Source organism: Megalobrama amblycephala, linkage group LG7 (assembly GCF_018812025.1).
Source record: "Megalobrama amblycephala isolate DHTTF-2021 linkage group LG7, ASM1881202v1, whole genome shotgun sequence".
In the NCBI taxonomy this organism is placed as follows: Eukaryota; Metazoa; Chordata; class Actinopteri; order Cypriniformes; family Xenocyprididae; genus Megalobrama; species Megalobrama amblycephala.
This window is the reverse complement of record NC_063050.1, coordinates 14,016,453-14,041,390: the sequence shown is the minus strand read 5'-3', so window position 1 is coordinate 14,041,390 and position 24,938 is coordinate 14,016,453. Positions and strand designations below refer to the sequence as shown.

Sequence of the window (24,938 nt, the reverse complement as noted above, 5' to 3'; positions counted from 1 at the left end):
TTACTGTATTCACGGAGACAAGAGCCGTCCTTATTTTCATTTTTAAACACTTGCAGTCTGTATAATGCATAAACACAACTTCATTCTTTATAAATCTCTCCAACAGTGTGTAATGTTAGCTTTAGCCACGGAGCTCTATCAAACTCATACAGAATCAAATGTAAACATCCAAATAAATACTATACTCACATGATCCGACGCATACATGCAGCATGCATGACGAACATCTTGTAAAGATCCATTTGAGGGTTATATTAGCTGTGTGAACTTTGTTTATGCACTGTTTTATAGTCGTGAGCTCGGGGGGCAAGGAGCGCAAGGATTTAAAGGGGCCGCAGCCTGAATCGGTGCATAGTTAATGATGCCCCAAAATAGGCAGTTAAAAAAATGAATTAAAAAAAATCTATGGGGTATTTTGAGCTGAAACTTCACAGACTCATTCAGGGGACACCTTAGACTTATATTACATCTTGTGAAAAAACATTCTAGGGCACCTTTAAATTAATCTAACTAAAGTGCACAATAAACATTTAATTTTTGAAGCTTTTTTCACATAAAAGTGTGAAAACTGATGGTCGAATTTATTTATTTATTTTTTATGCTGTCTTACATTTGAATAACAAACTTAATGCTATGCCTGACTATTTAAGTGTATATTCTGATTATAAACTAAGTATTACACTATTGATGCTCAACACACCAGCAAATAATATCAATGGAAGTTTTTGAGCTGTCTTATATTAACGCAGAAGTAATTTGCAGTGTGCGTTTGTGGGAAGCTTTGATGCTTTTAATGAGAGCTAAATAAAACTTGAATCAAAAGCTGTTGCTGTGTTGTCAGTCTCACCTCATCCCCCTCCACTCCGCAGCTTAACCACGCCCACTTTCTCAAAACTGTGGTGAGAACTGACTGCTGCTGGAACAGGGGGTTTCATGACCCTTTCATAAATACGCACATTGATTCAGCTCCTGCTTGTTTATTGCATAGTACACAAACAATATTATTCCACAATAAATTTAAACCATTTAATATATTGATCATAAATACTGTATATGTAGATATATTTTCTTTCCTTCTGGATATCACTCCTCCCTCCCTCTCTCTCTCTCTCTCTCTCTCGCTTTGGCAGTCATAACAGTGAGTTTATTGTTTTCTCTCTTATAGTCGACCAGTGACTTCTAGGGAAGACTTTTCACAGAACTCCAGTGACCAGGTGTGTGTTCTAATGTATTTCAAATTGATAAAAATTTTAATAAGATGCCTTAGTTTGGTTGCCAGTATAAAAGTTCCTTTGAAGTTTAAGGATTATTATACTCCGTTTTGGTTTATGTTCAATTGTTGAATCGTCATAAAGAGATACAAAGAAGTCTTTCCGTGTGTATGTGATTCTGACATGAATATGGGCTGGAAAGTTAAATAATAATTTCTTGATAGGTTGACTTTAGCACTTTTTATTATTATACTTCTCATCTGTTTAAAATATGGTTTAAAACAAATACTTGGAACGCATAAGGGTGGGGCAGACCTGCTGGACAAGCTGTGAGTACATGGAAATCATATGTCAATATAACATTATGGAGCTCTGAAGGAAAGAGCTTAAAGGAGAAAAGAAATGGCAGTTTAATCTCTGTTCTTTCTCATCTCACAGATCTTTAAAAATGGAGAAAGGATCCAATCTCCCACCATATCCTGGTCCTCAGATGAACCAAACCAACATGCCTTACCAAATACAACCTGTTGCATACCAGCCTCAACCAGGTAAGTTGACCCTTAGCCATGCTCCTGAGAGAGATTAGTTGAACCGGTTCTGTGAAATTTCATATGATATTTTACAGGGCCGGTGGCATTCCAGTCTGCATCAACACCTGTCACAGGTCAGCCTACATTTCACTGCCTAGTACTTACTCATTGGAAACCACTGTACTTATTTCAACACATGCTGATGACCAACTATCCCAGCTAACAGAATTTTTTTATAAGAAGGTTCTCTAAATATTCAGTGTTGGTTCTGGGAACATTAAAAACGTCCAATTTTCTTGACATTACAGGAACGTTTTTATAAGGTATAATGTTCCTCAAACGTTCTTTCAACTTAATTATGGTTTAATATTCAACATTCTAGGAATGTAGATTTGGAACATTCCAAGAACATAAAATGTAACAAGTACTGAAAGAAAGAGAAATAAGAACACAAACTACAACTTTCTTCAATCTTAGATGAACTGAAGATAAAAGACATTAAATCTCTGAAGATCTGATTAAACAACTCCACAACCAGCATTACCAGCTTCTCTTATTACTAACCAGACTGACTTTATTTCTGTCACACGTCTACAGAAGCTCTTACTGAGAATTAACAGAAGTTTAGATGTTTAGTTTGAGGTCACCATCATGGAGGTTGGTGGTTGCTTTAGTTGAGCTCTTGACCCCTGACTATTGTTGAATTGCTTCTTTATCAGCGATTGTGGGTGTTTTCAAAAAACATCTCTGCATGAATAATTGACAGAATGTTTCAGGAACATCATACTAACCTTTAAATAACATTCTACTAACATTAAGGAAACTGAGTATTTTTATGTTTTTGGAATATTCCAAATCAATGTTCCTACAATGTTGAATTTTAGATCAAAATTAAGTTGAAAGAACGTTTGAGGAACATTATATCTTATTAAAACGTTCCTGTAATGTCAAGAAAACTGGACGTTTTTAATGTTCCCAGAACCAACACTGAATACTTAGAGAACGTTCTTATAACAAAATTCTGTTAGCTGGGATGCTGGGTGTACAAAACCAAACAATCGAATGTTTTGCAGTGACGCAGGTGGTGATCGTGCCACCGAGTTTATCTGATGTCCCGGGACAGATGAAATGCCCTCACTGCCAGCAGCAGATTGTCACAGAGACCAGATACATCAACGGCCTGCTTACCTGGGCCATCTGTGGAGGTCTTGGCATCCTATTGTAAGAAACAAATGTCTATAGCTGTCATTTTCTAATTTAAGAGCCATTTGCTACAGCTGAAATCAAAGTACTTCAAGAAAACAGTCAATATGTTTACATGCACTCATTTTCATCAATCCCAATGAATCCAATCCCATTTCAGATTCTGAAAGTTTCGTTTATTTGAACCCTAAATGTTGCCATCCTATTTATATATTCGCTCTGATTTATATATTCAATGCGCATTACATGTATTCCAAATGAGATCAGCTCGTGTGCAGTGCATCAGTCACCGCATTCAGAACCAGAGGAAGCCTCTGTCATAATGTCACTGCAAACTGTCATTTTTCTCTTGATGACTTATATAAAAAGAAAGCCGTCATTTATGTCTGAAGAGCTTTTTTATCAAATATTTATTAAAAATATCCTCCACTGACAGATGTAAATAAACATAGGCCTATACGCACATTTGTAAAATGCAGGTAAACATCACGGCACTGCTCATGTGTGCAAGGTCGTTTTGAATGTGAAAAAATAGTAGATTTCAAGCATTTACACATTTATTTTTCCCATTGATCAGATTATATTCAGGTCTGTTGAAGCGTTTATTTCAGTCTGATTGAACCAGCAATCTGATTTTAAATGGATTATTTGGGTGCACGTAAACATCACTAATAGTGAAAAAACATACTGCTTATACCTGAATACACACACAAACTGTCAAAATCACCTGTTTTTTTTTTCTATCCAGGATCTGGCCATGTTGTCTGATTCCATTCTGTGTGGATTCCTGCAAAGATGTTGAACATCGCTGTCCAAACTGCAAGAGTGTCGTCTATCTGTACAAACGCATGTAGCTCGCTTTATAACAGAGAAAATCCAGACTGATTTTCGGAACACAGCAATATCCCCAGTGTTAAATTAACAGCTCTCTGTGTTCATATGGGAACCACCAGCAGGGTGTTAAAGTAACAATGAAGCAATGGCCCTGGACAAACCCAGCCCATGCAGCCCATGAGTTCCACAGTGAATGTTTTTGCTGGGGTTAGGGCCTTAAATTGGAGTAAATTAATTAATAAATAAAACAAGGACAGTGAAAAATAATGATGGATATTATTGAATTTACAACAAATGCAGTTAAAAAATGTAATATTGCACTTTTGTCACATAGAAATGCACTATGGGAGTAAAGCACTGATTTTTCACTGGGGAATGGGAGAATTTGACAGAATTGTGTTTGTCTTTCCTGGATATCTATATACATCTTTTAATGTAAAATATTAAAGTATGTTTTAAATTTAAACAAATATCTTTATGCACTTTTCATTGCCATTTTGCACAACACATGTTTATTAATGTTAATTTTATTAAATAATTAAATAAAAATAAAACAAAAATTTGCATAGCCTATTTTTTTTTTTTTTTTTTTTTACAACAAAACAATTAATGATATATAAACCAGTGAATTTTTGATTATTCCAAAATATGCCTTTCCATTGATATGAACTCAAATGAATGCAGTGACACAGATAAAAGGTAAGAAAAATGGACCGGCCCATTCACAATGGGTTTCTTGTGCTTTGACTCTTTTACGGATCTGTCCGCATCACTTGTCAGCATTAATTTTTCCATATGGGTCTCCATGCACCACAGTCCAGCTCATGGTGGTCCTGGGGGTAGGCCTAGTTAGCTCAGGCTTTGGTCCTGAAAGCTGAGGTTATCCACTTACACTGAGTAAACATACCCAAGTAAGTCGCATAACCTGCTTTCTGGAATACACCTCTGGTCTCTGCAGGTGAGTGTTTAGCACCAAAGACCATCCTTTCTCTTTTTGTTTGTTATGAGACTTGTAGACCTACTTCATGATAAAACACTAAAAAGAGGGAACAACCTTTTTGTCATGAAGTGCCATTTTTTAAAGTGTTCAAAATCACTCCCTACACCAGGGACGGACTGGGACTAAAAAACGGCCCTGGACTTTGACTAGGCCCGGCCCAAAGCAATCAGCGTGTATGTAATAACGCCTGGCATGAGTGTCACAAGACTTTAATTGTGGCTCATGATACTATACCATCCAAATTATAGCAATAGCACTGATGTTGACTAGATGTTGTGTTAAAAGCATATTAGATTAACTTGAATACTCATATAGCAGGGGTCTCAAACTCAAATTGTCGGGGGGCCGTTTCTGTGATTGACACCTCATAGGAGGGCCATATTATCCTTCAAGACCAAGAAAGCGCAACATTTCAGAAAATTTACTTTCCTTTGCATTATTTCTCATTTACTTCAAATTTCATTAGGCCTACTAAAATATTTTTATACCTATACTATAAATATCTTATTTACCATACTAAATGTAACAGCAGTGTCTCCCTCATTGTTATAGAGTGTAATATAATTATATAATACTATTACTAATATAATACTATTAATTGAAATAGTCTGGTGCGACTTCTCACATCCAACAAGATATATGGAATAAAAAAATCAGTAGTTTAAAACTAGCAACACTTGTGGCGTGGAGGGGTCAGAAATAAACAAAAAAAAAAACTGGAGCTGTATATCAACTTTATTTTGCCAAAAAAAAAAAAATAATCTCTATTTGTTACATACATTATTAGTTTTTAACATCTAGTGGAAGTATTTTCCCTTACTTTATGTTAACTTAAATAACATTAAAATCTTGCACTGAACAACACTGTACTGAACAAATACAATCCCTGAATACATTTGTACACTCTGTTTCTTGACAGACACCTGCAGCGCTTGTGCTCACACAGCTGGGCCACATTTGTCCAAGATGCCGTTTGAGCATCGGTAACCTTTAATGGCTGCATCGGACGCGTTTCGGTGGTTTAAATCGGCGCTCGTGACTTAAAGTTGAGTGCTTTTGCTGTAATTTAGGCAAGCGCGCTCATAATAGAAGCGATTGAGAGCGTGGCTCATGGTTGCATAGCAACGACAGACGCCACTGGAGCGAAAGCGCATTGGAAAGAAGAATGCGGCGCGGCCGCTTACGTGACGCGATATGTGAATGCCCCTTAGAACGGCGACTTTTTCTTTGCATATCAGACAGGTAGCAACTAGAGAATAATAATAATAATAATAATAATAATTTAGCGGGCCGGATTATGTTTTATTTTTGAGATCAGTTGCGGGCCGGGTAGAGGGGGTGGGCGGGCCGGCAGTTTGAGACCACTGATCTTACGTCTTTGCTGCTTACTTGGCGGCCATGGCCAGTGCAGCTGGCATCCAACTTAAAGGTGCATTGCTGCCACCTACAGTACTGGAGTGTGAAACAGATTAGTGGGGGGAAAAAAAACAGATGATGACTGCGTGCGTGGCGGGTGGTGGGCCGGCCCGCCGGCCGTCCTGGAGTACCGGCCATTCTGTGATTCTCCAGATCACACAGATGGCCAGTCCGCCCCTGCCCTACACCCTCATTCACTATTCCCTACATTAGTCCACTAATATAGTGAATTCGGACAGTGAGTATATATATATATAAAACAAAAATAAGTGGTTTATCTGTATCACATAAGGCCCACAATCCTCTTTTTGGTGTCTTTATGTCAAGCATGTAAGAGAATATAAAAGACAAGCAAGACTGGATATGTTGACTGATGTAAGCATGGTTGGGATGGAGATGGTACACTGGAGGAGGTGCTGGTACTGGATATACAGGTTTCTGTCAACATGTTCCCTCTGATCATTCAGTCAGGAAATAAAAATGCAGTTTATTTTGCACGATATCTTGAGGAACTTCTGATTGCGTTATAGCATCAGCTTTCAACTCCACCCCTTATTTCTGCCATATCAGTGCCTATTCTGGTAGTCTCTCTATCTGTCCAAGTGTCTTTATAGAGAAGAGCATCAGAATTTCCACAGCTCTCCATCGACTGCACAAACACACAGGTATGTGTCATATTATAAGTTTGGGTGTTTTAGATTGAAAAAAGATATTCTTTACTTTGGATTATGTGTTTCCACAGCCACTTTGTGATGTTTGGATAAAGATACAGGTTGTTATATGAAATTCTAAGATAAATATAATTTTAATATTAAAACCCGATTTTCAAATTCTCACCCGTATTTTAAGTTCAATATTAAGACAGCTGAACTTAATAACAGATCAGGTAAATGTCAATGTCAAATACATGTAGCTCGCTTTATAACAGAGAAAATCCAGACTGATCTTCAGAACACAGCAATATCCCCAGTGTTAAATTAACACAGCAGGTGTTAAAGTAAGACTGAAGCAGTGTTAGAGTTAATTAGATACTTAAGTGATTAATTCAATGATGATTGTTTGATTATTGAAGACACCTGATGATAAAGAGCAGAATCACCGAAGGAAAGAGAAACACAAGAACTACAACTGACTACAGTCACTGCCTTAGATGAAATCAACTCAAAATATATTTAAATCTGTCTTTTTACAAACCAGACTGACTTTATTTCTGTCATTTGTCTACAGGTATTTTTGAGAATTAACAGAGGTTTTAGATGTTGCTGTTTTATTGAAAATGTTTTTAGGTCAGTTTGTGGTTTTTGTAGCATTGTTTGCCATCACACATCAGTTTTTGCAAAGGAAGCTAAAAGCAAAGCTGGTTAGTGGTTATTTGCTATTAATAGATTTTTTTTCACCAACAATGCTTTATTGTTTGTTGGTGAAAAATCAAAAGTAAATCAAAATTCAGAATGTCTGATCTGTGGAAAGAAAGTATTGCTGGTGAAATTAGTCTGTTAATAACAAACAATCACTTATGGTCATTGATGAGATTAGTTTATCATTTTTGTTTATGATGATGAGAGCTATATCACATGACCATCTTTGGGTTTGACTGTTACAAAGACCACAAACTGACCTAAAAAAGTCAAACTGCCAAACGAAATGAAACACTGATCATGGTAATGGTGACCAAACATTTTCAATAAAACATCAACATCTAAACCTGTTAGTTCTCAAAAATAACTGCAGATGAATGACAAAAATAAAGTCAGTCTGGTTTGTAATAAGAGAGATTTAATGTCTTTTCAGTTGATTTCATCTAAGGCTGTGACTGAAGTCAGTTGTAGTTCTTGTGTTTCTCTTTCCTTCAATGATTCTGCTCGTTATCTGTGTCCAAAATCGCTCCCTAAACCCTCATTCGCTATTCCCTGGATGGATGGATGGATGGATGGATGGATGGATGGATGGAGGGATGGATGGATTTATGAGCTGTGGCGCCATCTTTTGGTCAGAGGTGGGAATTCAAATTCATGGATGGATCATTCAGCCGTGGGCGCCATCTTTTGGTCAGATGTGGGAATTCATTCGACACAACCCTCACAGTGCATTCCTATAATGGTATATTGATATATGAGGGGTACTTCTTATTACTTATTTTTGCATCCTCGTTTCCTTTCCTCATGTCTTAGCTCCACCCCTTTGCATCCACTTTGGTTTCAGACACCACTACAATTTAGCCTGGGTGCCAGCCCGAACCCCGCCCACAACATTTTTTGGACGGGAAGTTCGGTCTGGACTCGATCCATTGTGGAGTAATTATGCTCGGCTCCCAGAAGGCCGAGCCAATCAAATTGCCAGGGCAGGCTTTAATCGATGATGGACAGGCTATCTGTGGTTACGTAACCACCCACGTCATTAAAGAGCGCTTGGGGAGTTTGATTGACAAGCGATCTAACCAATCAGAACGCCGCATCTGCCATTTTGTCCGACAAAGCAGTCAGGAGTTAGAAGATTAACATCGGTGGAGTTAAACTTGAAAAATTGTGCATATTGACGTCTTTCCGCGTTTGAAACAACATTCATTCTAATGTTCATTCATGTTTATTTGATGCTATAAATGGACTAGTAGTAAGAGATGATCGGTTCACGAGCCTCTTGAGCTGAGGCGCTACAGCAATCTGTCACGATCATGGTCACAACCCATTAAAGAGCCACAAAACGTTTTTTATTGTTTGAATTTTTTTAATAACTACACAGTTTGAAAGCTGGGACTTTGTTTAATGTCATAAGTTACCTGCTCTGTCTCGTCTGTCGATGTGTTGTCAGTTTCCTCTTTGCTCCGCGATGTATTTTCCACTCTGTGTGGTGTGACAGCGCCACGGCTTGTCGGACAAAGCAGCAGTAACTAAGGGGGGCGAGTCTTTGCGAAAGGTCAATTAGTTTACAACAATGGTGGCAGTTGTTGAAGAACTGAGATGTGTAGATTCCGCCATCGCGTCCGTTATAGAAGATATCGAAAGCGCATTCATTTTAAAAGAGGAACAGAGGACCGCGATCAAGGCATTTGTCGATGGGAAAGATGTCTTTGCCGTCCTTCCTACGGGATTCGGCAAAAGTTTGATTTATCAGCTGGCCCCGATGGTCGCTAAGAAGAGTTCTGTTGACAACTATGCGTCGCTCAACATACGTCACTTACTCTGTAGCTCTGATTGGTTGTAGGTCTATCCAATTGAGGTCTTTCCTGGATCGGTTGAAATACGCCCCCATAATCAAAGCCCAATGGAGCAGTATCAGACTCATATTCTGACTAGAATTGAGTATGACCACGTCAGGCTAACTACAATTGGCTGTCCCCTCAAAAAGTGCCCTGTTTAAAGGTAAAGGGGGTGATTTCGGATGCAGACCTTTAATCCCTGTGCCATACCCCCACCCAAACTATAAATACACAACCATATTTTAAAAGTTCATAAAGGTTTAATTGAAAGATTAACACATTTTACATTTGAAACAGATGATCAAACTTTATTTGCAAGACAATTTTATTTATAAAGCACATTTCATACACAATGGTAATTCAAAGTGCTTTACATCAAAAGGAAAAACCTACAAATGAGTTTGCTTTCAAGTTTAAATTAAACAGAGTTTGCAGGTCACTGTAACTGTGATGTGTGTGGAATGTTTAAAAGGACCTAGTGTAATTTATAGCATTACATTTTCTCAAAGCTATATGCACTAACCCTAACCCTTTACGGTGCTATCACATTAGCGAAATTTAGGTGAGATTTCGAGGGCATTTTCCATTGTCAGTATTGCAGCTGTGTATGAAACAGCTCACACAAGTCACTTTCAAAACCAAGCAGCTTCCTGAGAAATTTGGAGAGTGAAAATGTGACTGCACATTTAGTGTGCTTCCATGATTAAACATTAGATGGCATACTAGCTTCTAACTAGCAACATTACCTGTCCTCGCTGCCTGGAGGAATATATCAGTGTTTGAATATCTCACTGTACTTCACTTACAAAATAATTATTGTTCTATACTTTATAGAAATGTCATTAAAGAGTGCTTTATAGAATGGAAGGATTTTATTAGATGGCCCTTCAAACTCACAAAGACAACAAATACATTGTTGTCTTCGCATCCATTAGTGGTATATCCAGTTTCATTTTCCAGCCTTACTGTCCAAATTCAAGAGTGTTTATTTGGGATACTGGGATAAATGCAAAACAAACATCATGCACATTACAGGTTGAAACTGAACCTCTTTCAACAAAAATATGAGGTCATGCATGTAAGAGAATATAAAATTATTATGTCATGCATGTAAGAGAATATAAAAGTCAACAGTCTGAGACTGAGCAAGACTGGATATGTTGACTGATGTAAGCATGGTAGGGAAAGAGATGGGACACTGGAGGAGGTGCTGGTACTGGATATGCACGTGTTGTGTCAACATGTTCCCTCTGATCATTCAGTCAGGAAATAAAAATGCAGTTTATTTTGCATGATATCTTGAGGATCTTCTGATTGCGTTATAGCATCAGCTTTCAACTCCACCCCTTATTTCTGCCGTATCAGTGCCTATTCTGATAGTCTCTCTCTCTGTCCAAGTGTCTTTATAGAGAAGAGCATCAGAATTTCCACAGCTCTCCATTGACTGCACAAACACACAGGTATGTATATATAAGTTTGGGTCTTTTATATTGAAAAAATATATTCTTTACTTTGGATTATGTGCTTCCACAGCCACTTTGTGATGTTTGGATAAAGATACAGGATGTTATATGAAATTCTAGATAAATATAATAGTAATATTTACTATTATAACTTGTTAACAGATCAGGTAAATGTCAATGTCAAAAGTGGACTAAAATGGTCACCATACTTTCTATTCATTGCCATCTGTCTTCTAGTTTGTTGCAGTGATTAATGCATGTCAGTAACTGTTTGTAAACAAGTTCTGATGTTGGCTTGAGAAAGCATACCCTGAAAGTCTGAAGTAATTGTAAAAGCTTGAAGTGTGAAATAGTTGAGAGATAGAGTTTTTAAGGTATTAAGTTTGAAAAGCTCAAACAAGTGTGAAGGTTTTAAGTCACTTATGATTGACAGGGCAAACTGTCACTCCCCATTTTGAGCATAGACATGAAAAAGCACTATCGAAACTGAAATGGTTGTAATTTATTAATGCTTTGAAGTACATAGCAAATAGAGTTGGACTCTTTTTAAAGAAGACACTCAGCAGATTATTGTTGAAGTGAAAAAATGAAACTGTAAAAAAGTTTGTTTACTGTAAAACAAATGTACTGTACTGAACATTTATATTTTATTTATATGGTGATTCTGTTTGTTATCATCAGGTATCTTCAATAATGGTCAATCATCACTCAATTAATCACTTAATTATCTCATTAACTTTAACACAGCTTCAGCGTTCTTTTAAAGCTCTTATTTTAACACTTTAACACTCTTGAGTATGGTCTCACATAGAGAGTTAATATAACACTGGAGTTTTTGCTGTGTTCCTCCTGGTTGAAAAACTGTGCTAATTAGCAAATCCAGGTGACTGGAACAAAATACTGAGGAGGACTTTTACTTTCTGAACCTGGACTTTACACCTCTGTCCGTTAAAGACACAATTATGATAAAGTAGTATGTCCCACTTGCTTATTCTTCTTCTACACACTCAGAAGTACACAGCAAAAACTGCAGTGTTAAATTAACTCTCCTGGGAGTACATGTGAGACCATACTCAAGAGTGTTAAAGTGTTAAAAAAAAAGAGTGTTAAATGAACACTGAAGCGGTGTTAAAGTTAATGAGTTAATTAAGTGATTAACAGTGAGGATTGACCATTATTGAAGATACCTGATGATAACAAGCAGAATCGCCAAAGGAGAAAATCACAATTTTTAAGCCACCATCGTGGAGATGAGGGTTTGTTTTAGTTGGGCTCTTGTCCCTTGACTTTTTAAAATAAAATTTAGTTTGGGCTGTTTTAACTGAGTTATAACATTCAGACAAACAAATGGAAAAAATTATCAGGTGGTGTTGGTTATGTTTTCACATAATCATTATTTGATCTGAATCACTGAACTCATTTAGAGCCCAATCTCAGAGTTAGATTTACATTATTGATTACAGCAGCACTGTGATTCTACAGCAGAAGATCAGCTTTATCAATATAATCTGAAGGATTTCACAAACAGTTGTTCTGATCAAAAAAAAAAAAAAAATCTTTCTCTTAGGCACACACAGACATCAAGAATCAGCCTGTGAATCTCAACAGTGGTGAGAATAATAAACCATGTTGCAGTGCATTCTGGGAGCCACCAATCAAAATTCTCCAACACCAATCTCCCATCATGCATTGCTGCATGAATAAATTATGAGCTGAATTGTCTTAGTAATTTTCTTTATTCTCATATTTTTAGTAGCTTGTTTTCTAATATTCAGAGTTGATCTGTTGATCAGAATATGTTGCTTGTCACCGTCCTTGAGATTCACAGGCTGATTCTTGATGTCTGTGTGTGCCTAAAAGAAAGATTTTTTATTTTTTTGCTCAGAACAACTGTTTGTGAAATCCTTCAGATTATATTGATAAAGCGGATCTTGTGCTGCTGTAATCAATAACGTAAATCTAACTCAGAGATTGGGCTCTAAATGAGTTCAGATATTCAGATCAAATAATGATTATGTGAAAACATAACCAACACCACCTGACCATTTTTTCCACTTGTTTGTCTGGATGTTATAACTCAGTTAAAACTGCCCAAACAAAATTTTATTTTAAAATGTCAAGGGTCAAGAGCACAACTAAAACAAACACTCATCTCCACGATGGTGGCTTAAAAATTGTGATTTTCTCCTTTGGTGATTCTGCTTGTTATCATCAGGTGTCTTCAATAATGGTCAATCATCACTCAATTAATCACTTAATTATCTTATTAACTTTAACACTTTCACAGTGTTCATTTAACACTCTTATTTTAACACTTTAACACTCTTGAGTATGGTCTCACATATACTCCCTGGAGAGTTAATTTAACACTGCAGTTTTTGCTGTGTATGCAGTTTTTCTTCACAAAAGGCATAGTATATGTAGGTGAATTTAATGCCGTGTTGGGCATGAATTATGCATTTCTATGGCATCACTATCAATGCCAAAATAAATCTGTAGCAGTCGGGTGAAACAGAGGTCACGTGGTACGAGTGAAAGCTCAAGTTCATGGGGCATTTTTACAAGTCAGGATCAGGGTAGTTCTGACATGGCATGAAAAAAATTAGATTCTATCGCTTTTTCCAGACACATATACCGCTATCCTCATCTGTCACCCAGAACATGAACTCCTGACAGATAAAATGTTGTCAAACTGGCTGGTCGGGACATTCTCGAAATATTCAGTGTTGGTTCTGGGAACGTAAAAACCTCCAGTGTTCTTGACGTTAGAAAAACGTGTTTTAAAAGGTATAATGTTCCTCAAACGTTCTTTCAACATAATATTGCTTTAAAATTCAACATTCTAAGAACGTTGATTTGTAACATTCCAAGAACATAAAAATGTTCAGTTTCCTTCATGTTAGTAGAATGTTATTTAAAGGTTAGTATGATGTTCCTGAAACATTCTTTCAATCATTCAAACACCTGCTGTGAACAAACACTGAAAGAAAGAGAAATAAGAACACAAACTACAACTTTCTTCAGCCACAGCCTTAGATGAACTGAAGATAAAGACATTAAATCTCTGAAGATCTGATTAAACAACTCCACAAACAACATTACCAGCTTCACTTACTACTAACCAGACTGACTTTATTTCTGTCACACGTTGATGTCTTATTGAGTATTTTTCATTTGAGGTCACCATCATGGAGATTGGTGTTTGCTTTAGTTGAGCTCTTGACTCTTGACATTTGGGTCACTTCTTTTTCAGCAATGGCAAGTGTTTTCAGAAAACATTTTTGCATTGATAAAGCAGTTCAGCATGTCTGTTTTAATGAGCGAGTGACTGTTTAAACAACTGATTTTTTTCTATTGTTGCTGATTTAAGTACAGAAAACATAGTTATTTACACCACTTTAATGCAGTCTTTTGATAGTTAATAAAACAGTTGATAAAAAATCAAATAAAAATGTTGATCTGCTTTATCAATAAAGAAACAACTCAACAAAAGTCAAGGGCTCAACTAAAGCCAACACTAATCTCCATGATGGTGACCTCAAACTAAACATTTTCAATAAGACATCAACATCTAAACCTCTGTTCATTTTCAATAAGAGCTTCTGTAGACGTGTGACAGAAATAAAGTTAGTCTGGTTAGTAATAAGTGAAGCTGGTAATGCTGTTTGTGGAGTTGTTTAATCAGATCTTCAGAAATGTAATGCCTTTTATCTTCAGTTCATCTAAAGCGTGTAAGTTCCTCTAACGTCAAGAAAACTGGACATTTTTTTATGTTCCCAGAACCAAAACTGAATATTTGGAGAATGTTCTTATAATAAATTTATGTTAGCTGGGTAATGTCCACCAAAAAACTAAAATTATCTAGAAAAAACAAATGTATGTGCTGCTGTTGGAAGGTACAGAATACATATCTGAATGCCCAACCTATCACTTTGCTTTGATTATCACATTTATCAAAGAGGTATGTGGCAAAACCTATCCGTTGGCATTCCTGTTCATCTCAGTAGCACGACTGACGTGAACCACAGAAGTACATCAACCTGTATGATTTCAAAAGTATTTTTGATCCAGTCACCTATAAATGCCATGTGATTTATCACAACTGATTGATGCCACCACAAGAATCTGTCCAACCTATTCATTGTTTCCTGATTTGTGATGTCAAAGGCAGCAGTCCACCTATTTGTTATTTTATTGTTGCTTTGCCAGTGTTGTATGTAGAACTCTAGAACACGAGCTTGAAGCACTTATGCTTTTCTCATTCACAGATTGTTGATAATGGATAAAGAACAGTTCCCCCCTCCATATCCTGGACCGCCAATGGTCCAGAACAATGTTACCTACCAGATGCCGCAGGTTTCCTATCAAAGCCAACAAAGTCAGCAGACCCTCACTCTGATATTCAGTTCAGAGACTGTTTGTCATTGGTAACTGTAGTACTTCAATAATGATCTTTTTTTGCAGTTCCAGTGGCCACATACAATCCACCACCCCCCCAGACGACTGTCGTGACATCTAACATCCAAATGACCCAGCCATCTGGCATGGGTAAGAGTTGATGTTTACTGTGTAGTTTAGAGGGAAAATGGAATGATTCTGCATGCCACAATGAGTATCAAAAACAGAAATTCCAAAACACTGCGTCCATTTTCTAAATATAGAGAAGGGGGAAAAACTCTTGCTAAGTCATAATAACATGACATATTATTCTGTACAACTTTTTGCCGTAAGATATTGATAATATATTATCAACAAATCATCAACATCTCAACCTCTGGTAATTCTCAATAACAACTTTTGTAGATATATGTCAGAAATAAAGTCAGTCTGGTTAGTAAAAAGTGAAGCTGGTAATGCTGTTTGTGGAGTTGTTTGATCAGATCTTCAGAGATTTAATGTCTTTTATCTTCAGTTGATTTCATCTAAAGCTGTGACTGAAGTCGTAGTTCTTGTTGTTCCTCTGTCCTTCAGTGATTCTGCTGGTCCCACTTTATATTAAGTGGCTTTAACTACTATGTACTTACATCAAAAAATAAGTACAATGTACTTATTGGGTTCATATTGAATTGCAAAACACTTTTGCTGATATTGAGGTGGATACGGGTAAGGTTAGGGAAAGCTTTGGTGGTATGGGTAGGTTTAAGGGTAGGGGTAAGGGTTAAGGGATGGGTCAACAGTGTAATTATGAATGTAATTACAGAAATTAATGACAGATGTAATTACATGCAGGTGTTTTTAAAATATAAGTACAATGTAAAAACATGTATGGACACAATAAGTGCATTGTATCAAATGATTAATTAAAATGTAAGTACATAGTAGTTAAGGCCACTTAATATAAAGTGGGTCCATTCTGCTCGTTATCACCTAATTATCTCATTAACTCCAACACTGATTCAGTGTTACATTTAATAGCCGGTAGTGTTCACACTGAGTAGTGTTCATTTCATCTGGGCTAACCCATGTGGGGCCTACATGGGTTTGCTGGTTGGGAGGCGTCCCGCCAGCGGGACCTTAACAGTTAATAGAAAATGCACATGTGTCCATTTCTGCGTTGGTCTGAAAACGAGGTGTGTTCATGCGCATTGTTGGCGTGTGGCTATTTTGAGGCAACTGAAATAGACTATGCCACTGACCAACTGAAACCTGGTCTAAAGTCAATGGTGCAATATTTTTTTTGTTATTTAAATGGTGTGTTAGTAATATGCGCCTATTTGCGGGTGTACAATGTGTGTACACTCTGCTTGTTACACACACAGGGATGCGCAGCAGCTCACAAACATGCCAAATATTAAAAATAAAATAATTATTATGTAAAAGATTATTGCTTGTCCCGTAGATGGTCTGCTGATGCACAAGCAGAACCGTTTCCTTGCTAGAGAAGCGTTCAGTTTTTCCGCTTGCAAATTCCACCATGTAAATAGCGAATCCGACAAGCACAACTGGCTTTTAAAGGGAATGGGAAATGTGTCTCTGGTTTATTGCATGTTATGCCCATAACACACCCATGACTCATTAAGAGAATAGGGACAACCCTTTTAGACCATGCGCCGGGCGCACCAACCATTTTTCTCGTTGTTAAACTAGCAAAAGTGGATTCAGCCACAAGTGCAATTGCGATGTGCGCTTTAGACCATGCGCTTAGGTTGTTAAAATAGGGCCCTAAGTGTCATTGTCACGTCACATTGACCACACCATATTAATTTATTAATATAATTAATTAGTGATAAGTAATTAAATTATATTAATAGTTATTATATTTGTATATTGTTTTTCAGCCATTTTGCATGAAATCATCTAAAAATACCTTTAATTGCTCCCAGCCATGCTTGCATAACTCATCATGCCTTTTTTGTGCTTGGCTCCTTAAAGGGATAGTTCACCCAAAAATGAAAATTTGATGTTTATCTGCTTACCCCCAGCGCATCCAAGATGTAGGTGACTTTGTTTCTTCAGTAGAACACAAATGATGATTTTTAACTCCAACCGTTGCCGTCTGTCAGTCGTATAATGCATGTCAATGGAAACCCCATCTATAAGAGTAAAAAAAACAAAAAAACATGCACAGATAAATCCAAATTAAACCCTGCGGCTCGTGACGTCACATTGATGTCCTAAGACAGGAAACGATCGGTTTGTGCGATAAACCGAACAGTATTTATATAATTTTTTACCTCTAATACACCACTATGTCCAACTGCGTTCAGCATTCGCTTAGTGAGGTCTGATCGCGCTCTGACAGTGGCAGTGATGTCTCACGCTTATACTTCAATGAGAGCGAGACATCACTGCCGTTGTCAGAGCGCGATCAGACCTTACTAACGAGTGCTGAACGCAGTTGGACATAGTGGTGTATTAAAGTTAAAAAATGATATAAATACTGTTCGGTTTATCGCACAAACCGATCGTTTCGTGTCTTAGGACATCAATGTGTCGTCACAAGCCACAGGGTTTAATTTGGATTTGTCTGTGCATGTTTTTTTTTTTTTTTTTACTCTTATAGATGGGGTTCCCATTGACATGCATTATACGACTGACAGACGGCAACGGTTGGAGTTAAAAATCATCATTTGTGTTCTACTGAAGAAACAAAGTCACCTACATCTTGGATGCGCTGGGGGTAAGCAGATAAACATCAAATTTTCATTTTTGGGTGAACTATCCCTTTAATTGCGGTTTGAATGTATTCATGTAATTTAACAGATTCTACAACTTAAGCAATTCATAAGCAATTCATCATCCAGTATGAGAAGTGTCATAGAGCAGACTTCTGGAGGGGTTTAAAGGGATTTATTTGGGAATAGTGTAGAAATTAACATGTAAAATGTCCACTCTTAGGCGTTTTATGCATTTTGCATTGTTTTCCTGGTCAAAATTTGCATTTGTATATTTTATTCATATAAAGAAATCTTGCTGAGGAGGTTGATTTTATGGTATGCCATCTAAGACAACAGACACTGCACTTTTTAGACTTTTAATACATTTAAAAGAAGAAAAAGAACAACATGCTCCATGTCATAATAAGTCATAATTATGAGATTAAAAAGTCCAAATTATGATTTAAAAAAGGCATAATGTTGACATTAAAAAGTTAATAATCTCATAATTATGATTTACCAAAGTATGATTTTTTTTTTTTTTTAAATATATCATTATGTGGTGGAAATGGACTTCCATAGATATGACCACAAAAAAAAAAAAAAAAACAATGAAGAATTTCCAAGTGCAGTTTGGAACTTGAGGAACAGCCCAGTCTTCAAGTTTGCCTCAGTGTCTTGTTTTTTAAGACTCTTTGTTTAACTGCCATCTACGATGCCTCAGTATAAGACTATAAAATGAAAAGCAAAAGTTTACAGTGTAAGATTTCCCTCATCTTAAATTTGAAGAAATTTTACAGCTTTCTGGGTCTGTATGTTTTCTCTTTCAGGTCCAACAACAGTTTACAACCAGCAGCCCGTCATGTCCACTGTCCCTCAGACTGTCCAGTCTGCGCCTGCCCAGGGTGAGCAGAAAAGCTTCAGATTCAATAGACTTAAGTGATCAAAGACTATAAGGTTTCAGCATGCACATAATGCACCTGTATAGAATACTATAATGGAGGTTTATGATCATATTGCATGTATTTTCATCAAAAATGACCTCTTTTTCTGCATATGTAGTCACAGTAGTTATTCCACCACGTCTAACTGAAGTTCCTGGGCAGATGAAATGTCCTCACTGTCAGCAGCAGGTCGTCACAGAGACGACATACATCAATGGGATGATGGTGTGGGTCATCTGTGGAAGTCTTGGCATCTTAGGGTAAGGAAACGCATTCACCGAATTCTTACATATAGACTTTTGATTTTTGTCTTTAAAAAAATCTTATTCAGACATATATTGAAACTTGTATATCATGTATTTAAATATATTTGTATTTACACATTTATACTGGTGAAGTTTCAATTTAGTGTATTTAAAATATATTAACTTTAAATATAAAATCAAATAACAAGTTATACTACAATTGTAATAAAATTCCTTTATATGTGCTGTATGTTAGTCAACACATCAAAATAAGTGTAGATCTTTAAAGCATTAAAAGATAAAAGATTATTTAAACAATGTACTTTGAAATAAAACTTTTAATTTGACATTAGAAAATGAAAGGGATAGTTCACACAAAAATGAAATTTCTGTCATTAATTACTCGCCCTTATGTTGTTCCAAACCCGTAAGTCCTTCGTTCATCTTCAGAACACAAATTAAGATATTTTTGATGAAATCTGAGAGGGTTTTTTTTATCTCCCATAAAAAGCAACAAAATTACCACATTCAAGGTCCAGAAAAGTAATAAAAACATTGTTAAATTAGTCAACGTGACTGCAGTGGTTCAACCTTAATGTTATGAAGCAACAAGAATAATGTTATGTTTTTCCTGTCCAGGATCTGGCCGTGTTGTTTGATTCCCTTCTGTGTGAATGCCTGCAAGGACGTAGAGCATCACTGTCCAAGCTGCAAAAGCCTCATCTATGTGTACAGGCGCATGTAGCTTGTTCTTAAGTGTTCTTATGTTTATCTGACCACACCACAAAAGATTCATTTGCTTTATTTTCAACTTATTGCAACTATGTGTAACTGATCCTACTCAACTTGCTTTGAAACTAAACCACACATAACCACACAACCACGCATAACACAATCCTTTGATTGGAAAAACTAGCTAAACTACCCTAACACAAGGAAGTCATTGACATGCACAGTAAAACCTTGCTGTAAAAAAAGGCCATATTCTGACAATAACACCATTTTCCATTAGGAAAAAATGCATTCTGGGTAATATTTGTCATTTTTGAGAAAATGGCCTACAGTTAACATCGCTCAAAGCCGACACTCAGAGGCTGTGTTCTAAATCACACCCTATACCCTCATTCACTTAGCCTGACTACGTCAGACTTCCTACTTCCGCTCAATTTCATTTCGCTTCTGTACTCAGTCTGATACAGCGTCAGAGCTTTGTGTTTGCCACCGGTCTGGAAACAGCCGGGCCAATCAACGAACAGAGGGCGGGCTGAGAGCCGTGACGTAGATGCTAAGCGCCGAGTTTTACATTGTAGGTTAGAGAAATCGAAAACCGAAATGACCGCGGAAATGGGAAACGAGACACGGGATGCAAACTTCGGGATGCATTAACTTCGCATAATCTGCAAAAGTCGTTTACAGCCATGTTCACTCCGGTATTTCGCTCACATCATCATGTGATTACAACAGGTTTACAGTGGAAGTTCAATCATAGATTTGAGTTCGATGCATGATGTCTGTGCTTCGATGCGGCTGTACAGGCGGATAACATACGTCATAACTAAACGTATCTGATTGGCTTACGGGTAACCAATGATTTTAAACTTCAGACAAGCGTCCCCTAGCGAGAGAGAAAACACTTCTCTATTATGCCATTCCAGACTCTGTCTACGAAGCAAAGTGAAGTAGCAGAGTCTGGTATTACCAGGCTATCATTCACTATTCCCTACATTAGTTCACTAATATAGTCCACTTGACAGAGTGAATGAAAAGAAGAGAGTGAATTCAGACACTGATGAACACCTGATAATCAGAATCACTGAAGGACAGAGAAACAAGACCAGAAAAAAGAGAAGAGACGAGCAGAAACACAAGAACTACAACTGACTGCAGCCACACTGAATGTGAAACCAGTTCACAAACCTGTTTGACATTATTTCTTTCATACATGTACAGAAGTTCTTGTTGAGAATTAACATATTTGGATGTTGATGTTTTATTGAAAATAATAAAGTTTGTAGTCACCATCGCGGTGACCAGTGTTTGCTTTAGTTGGGCTCTTGACTCTTTGACAACTGAGTGTTTAAAGCTCATTCATCATGGCAGAAAAAAGCCAAATGGAGGTTGATCAGGTGTTTTTGGCTGTTGTTATGATCCTGTAATCATCTTGAAGTTGTCTAATTCACTGATCACTTTGTGTGTGTAATTTTTGATTTCATGGGTGTTTTATATTTATTATGTCTATGATTCAACAGCATAAGATCCAACAATGTTTCAGTAATCAGCAGAGGTGGGTAGTAACGAAGTTACTTCATTACATTTACTTGAGTATTTTTTGGGAAGATTTGTACTTTTAAGAGTAGATTTAAATACTTTTACTTTAACTCCCTCGGGTCGGCGGTCACGCCGGCGTGATCACCACGGTTTTTTTCTAACCAGTGTGAAAGAGACTCAAAATACTCCGTCAATGTTGCACATACAATTAAGAGTTATACACCATTTTAATCTGTGGAATATCTTCTTTTATTTGTGTACACTCAGAGTAAAAACAAAATGTTGTGCTTTTTGTAAAATAAAGAAAACTAACATGATGCGTGATCTCTTGTCTCTCTCTGAACAAAGTCCAATCTGACAGTTCTCAGAAAATGAACTGTAACTTAGTGAATACTAATGACAAAAAAATTAGACTTGTGTCTAAAGAAACGTTGAAATGTCAGGTTTTAAATCGTGTAAGTCAAATCGAAAACAAAAATTCTGTGTTTATGTAATCTGTATGAAAATAGAGCCATGTCAGAAGTCCTTGATTCAGCTCATTATCCGCTAATGCGGCCACGCCCACGGAGCCAGCGCTATTCAGACGCAAATTCAGTCAATACATGTATACATCATCTCAATCGTGTATTTATCGCCTTGAAAAGTGTTTTGAATAGCCATAGTTAGCGATCTCTGGCCTCTGTTAGTTCAGTTATTTCCTGGATTGCCTATTCTTCTTTAGCATTGGCATTTGTGGCCTAAAGGTGTACAGAGCGCCCTCCGGCTGCAAGTATGAATTGAAAACACAGTATCCAGCGCTCATAGTAATGACAATAAATATTGAATAATTACTCCTCTGTATAAAAAATTGACATAAACATATGAGAATCCATCAATATTTCTCCAAATGTGCATGCTTTTAAGCTAAAAGCCTATGAAATGCCATAGAGGTAACATAACTGTTCAGACACTTTGTATCATAGAAATACATTATATTTTAAAGAATATAATAGAATACCATTATTTTAAATTGTAATAATATTTCACAGTATTGCTGTTTTTTCTGTATGTTTGATTTACATTATGATGAGCTTGAGACATGATCAACAGAGGGTCTTTTCACAGCCTACCTGTCTGAAAAACCTCATTATTATGCAGGTCATTCGAGCTCTTTATGCGATTCTTTTGTCTTCTCAGGTGAGAATCATACACTATTCATGATGATTCACGCCTCCTCGCATACTGTGTTTCTTGACCAAATATGTTTTAGAAAATTTAAATCTCTCTATTGTTTTATATGAAGGAGTAGGAATGATAATTTTTACATAATTTTGAAGCAAAAACTCTAGTCTACAACCTCCAATACCCAGAAGTCTTGTGAACACAGATTTAATGTATATATTTTGGCTTTATTTCAGTGACTTAAGTTTTTTGTTTTTTCAATAACCACGCATAAACATTATTCCTTCAAAAATACAAACATGTACATACATGTTCCTCACATATTATTGTAGCCTAGTTTGTGCTGAATACAGTGTAATGACACTTGTGTCATTAATGTGTTTATGAACAACTGAAAAAAGCACAAATGTCAGGGCATATCAAAACTTCTCCAGGGCCCCAAAAATCCTCAAACCCCTGAGGGTTAACTTGAGTACACTTCTAATGAACAAGCTGTACTTTTACTTTGCTACACTGGCCGATGTTCCTCTTGTTACTTTATTTGGTCCCACTTTAGAGACCTAAACTACTATGTACTTACATTTAACACTGAAGGTCTGAAGGTATCGCCGGCGATACCACCGTGGTTTTTTCTTATCAGTGTGAAAGAGACTCAAAATACTCCGTCAATGTTGCACATACAATTAAGAGTTATACACCATTTTAATCTGTGGAATATCTTCTTTTATTTGTGTACACTCAGAGTAAAAACAAAATGTTGTGCTCTTTGTAAAATAAAGAAAACTAACATGATGCGTGATCTCTCCTCTCCCTCTGAACGAAGTCCAATCTGATAGTTCTTAGAAAATGAACTGTAACTTAGTGAATACTAATGACAAAAAAAATACACTTATGTCTAAAAAAACTTTAAGATGTCAGGTTTTAAAACATGTAAGTCAAATCGAAAACAAACCTTCTGTGTTTATGTAATCTGTATGAAAAGAGAGCCATGTCAGAAGTCCGTGATTCAGCTCATTATCCGCTAATGCGGCCACGCCCACGGAGCGAGCGCTATTCAGACGCAAATTCAGTCAGTCAATACATGCATACATCTCAATCGTGTATTTATTGTCTTCAAAAGTGTTTTGAATAGCCATATTTAGCGATCTCTTGCCTCTGTTAGTTCCTTGATTGTCACATGATATTCCTCTTCTTTTACTGAGGCATTTGTGGACTAAAGGGGCAGAGCGCCCTCCGGCTGCAAGTATGAATGATGAAAACACAGTATCCAGCACTCATAGTAATGACAATAAATATAGAATAATAAATATTATCTCTGTATAGAAAATTGATATAAACATATGAGAATCCATCAATATTTCTCCAAATGTGTATGCTTTTAAGCATATTAAGAAATTATGGTCAATATAAGATTTTAAGAGTCAAAATGTGAAGCTTGAGTCTTAGATCTTTTTAATGATGTATAGTTTGTCAACTGCACATCAACATTTAGGCTCTATAATATAACAAATATAGTAGCCTATATGAAATGCCCTAGAGGTAGGAATGTTCAGACGCTTTGCATCACAGAAATACATTATATTTGAAAGTATATTAAAATAGAAAACCATTATTTGGTTAGAGACTTGAGACTTCTTTTAAAAACATTACAATGGCATTATAATGTGTTCAATCTTTTGACTGGTAGTGTAATTTAACATAGGCCTATACAAAATTTTCTTCATATCATGTGCAATAATACGTGCATGCATGAGATCACAAAAATCATGTTTTTTTTGTCCTGAGTGGACTTTAATCCTGTTATTAGCATGATCACAGAGGGTTTTTTTCACAGCCTACCTGACTGAAAGGCCTCATTAATATGCAAGTCATTTCAGGTCATTATTATTCAATTCTTTTGTCTTCTCAGGTGAGAATCACCCATTATACATGAGGATTCCCGCCTCCTCGCATACTGTGTTTCTTGACCAAAAGTGTCTTAGAAAATTTAAATCTCTCTATTGTTTTATATGAAGGAGTAGGAAGGATAATTTTTACCTCATTTTGAAGCAAAAACTCTAGTCTACAACCTCCAATACCTAGAAGTCTTATGAACACAGATTTAATATACTTTTTTTGGCCTTATTTCAGTGACTTAAGTTTTTTGTTTTTTCAATAACCACGCATAAACGTTATTCCTTCAAAAACACAAACATGTACGTACATGTTCCTCACATATTATTGTAGCCTAGTTTGTGCTGAATACAGTGTAATGACACTTTTTCCATTAATATGTTTATGAACAACTGAAAAAAGCACAAATGTCAGGGCATGTCAAAACTTCTCCAGGGCCCCAAAAATCCTCAGACCCCTGAGGGTTAAATTAATAAT

The 24,938-nt window shown here is 36.6% G+C and overlaps 3 protein-coding genes across 8 annotated transcripts in view; all 3 read left to right on the top strand.

Moving 5' to 3' along the window:
• LOC125271747 (NACHT, LRR and PYD domains-containing protein 12-like) overlaps positions 1–24,938 on the top strand; it is a 1,137,836-nt gene that overhangs the window by 884,468 nt on the left and 228,430 nt on the right. The gene's annotated exons all lie outside the window — the stretch shown is intronic.
• LOC125271790 (LITAF domain-containing protein-like) lies at positions 1,066–4,244 on the top strand. 3 transcript variants are annotated; one of them, XM_048196048.1, is made up of 6 exons: positions 1,100–1,214; positions 1,515–1,540; positions 1,650–1,759; positions 1,837–1,875; positions 2,815–2,962; positions 3,693–4,244. In XM_048196048.1, the coding sequence occupies exons 3-6, from the start codon at positions 1,660–1,662 to the stop codon at positions 3,796–3,798; spliced, it is 393 nt and encodes a 130-aa protein (XP_048052005.1). In that variant the 5' UTR covers positions 1,100–1,214; positions 1,515–1,540; positions 1,650–1,659; the 3' UTR covers positions 3,799–4,244. The 3 variants fall into 3 exon arrangements, with proteins under 3 accessions (XP_048052006.1, XP_048052005.1, XP_048052007.1); XM_048196049.1 differs by lacking the exon at positions 1,515–1,540 and having other exon boundaries at positions 1,066–1,214; XM_048196050.1 differs by lacking the exon at positions 1,100–1,214 and having other exon boundaries at positions 1,226–1,540.
• On the top strand, positions 6,623–20,369 carry LOC125271783 (lipopolysaccharide-induced tumor necrosis factor-alpha factor homolog). 2 transcript variants are annotated; one of them, XM_048196039.1, is made up of 7 exons: positions 6,634–6,859; positions 10,789–10,850; positions 15,122–15,231; positions 15,318–15,401; positions 18,781–18,855; positions 19,013–19,154; positions 19,779–20,369. In XM_048196039.1, exons 3-7 carry the CDS (start codon positions 15,132–15,134, stop codon positions 19,882–19,884), a joined length of 507 nt encoding a protein of 168 aa, XP_048051996.1. In that variant the 5' UTR covers positions 6,634–6,859; positions 10,789–10,850; positions 15,122–15,131; the 3' UTR covers positions 19,885–20,369. The 2 variants fall into 2 exon arrangements, with proteins under 2 accessions (XP_048051997.1, XP_048051996.1); XM_048196040.1 differs by lacking the exon at positions 10,789–10,850 and having other exon boundaries at positions 6,623–6,859.

Excerpts from the sequence above, each read along its gene's own strand:
- LOC125271790 (XM_048196049.1), top strand. The coding sequence starts at position 1,660 with ATGGAGAAAGGATCCAATCTCCCACCATATCCTGGTCCTCAGATGAAC. Across the intron at positions 1,760-1,836 it reads TGCATACCAGCCTCAACCAG|GGCCGGTGGCATTCCAGTCT; the intron begins GTAAGTTGACCC and ends GATATTTTACAG. Across the intron at positions 1,876-2,814 it reads TGCATCAACACCTGTCACAG|TGACGCAGGTGGTGATCGTG; the intron begins GTCAGCCTACAT and ends AATGTTTTGCAG.
- LOC125271783 (XM_048196040.1), top strand. The coding sequence starts at position 15,132 with ATGGATAAAGAACAGTTCCCCCCTCCATATCCTGGACCGCCAATGGTC. Across the intron at positions 15,232-15,317 it reads TTCCTATCAAAGCCAACAAA|TTCCAGTGGCCACATACAAT; the intron begins GTCAGCAGACCC and ends CTTTTTTTGCAG. Across the intron at positions 18,856-19,012 it reads CCAGTCTGCGCCTGCCCAGG|TCACAGTAGTTATTCCACCA; the intron begins GTGAGCAGAAAA and ends CTGCATATGTAG.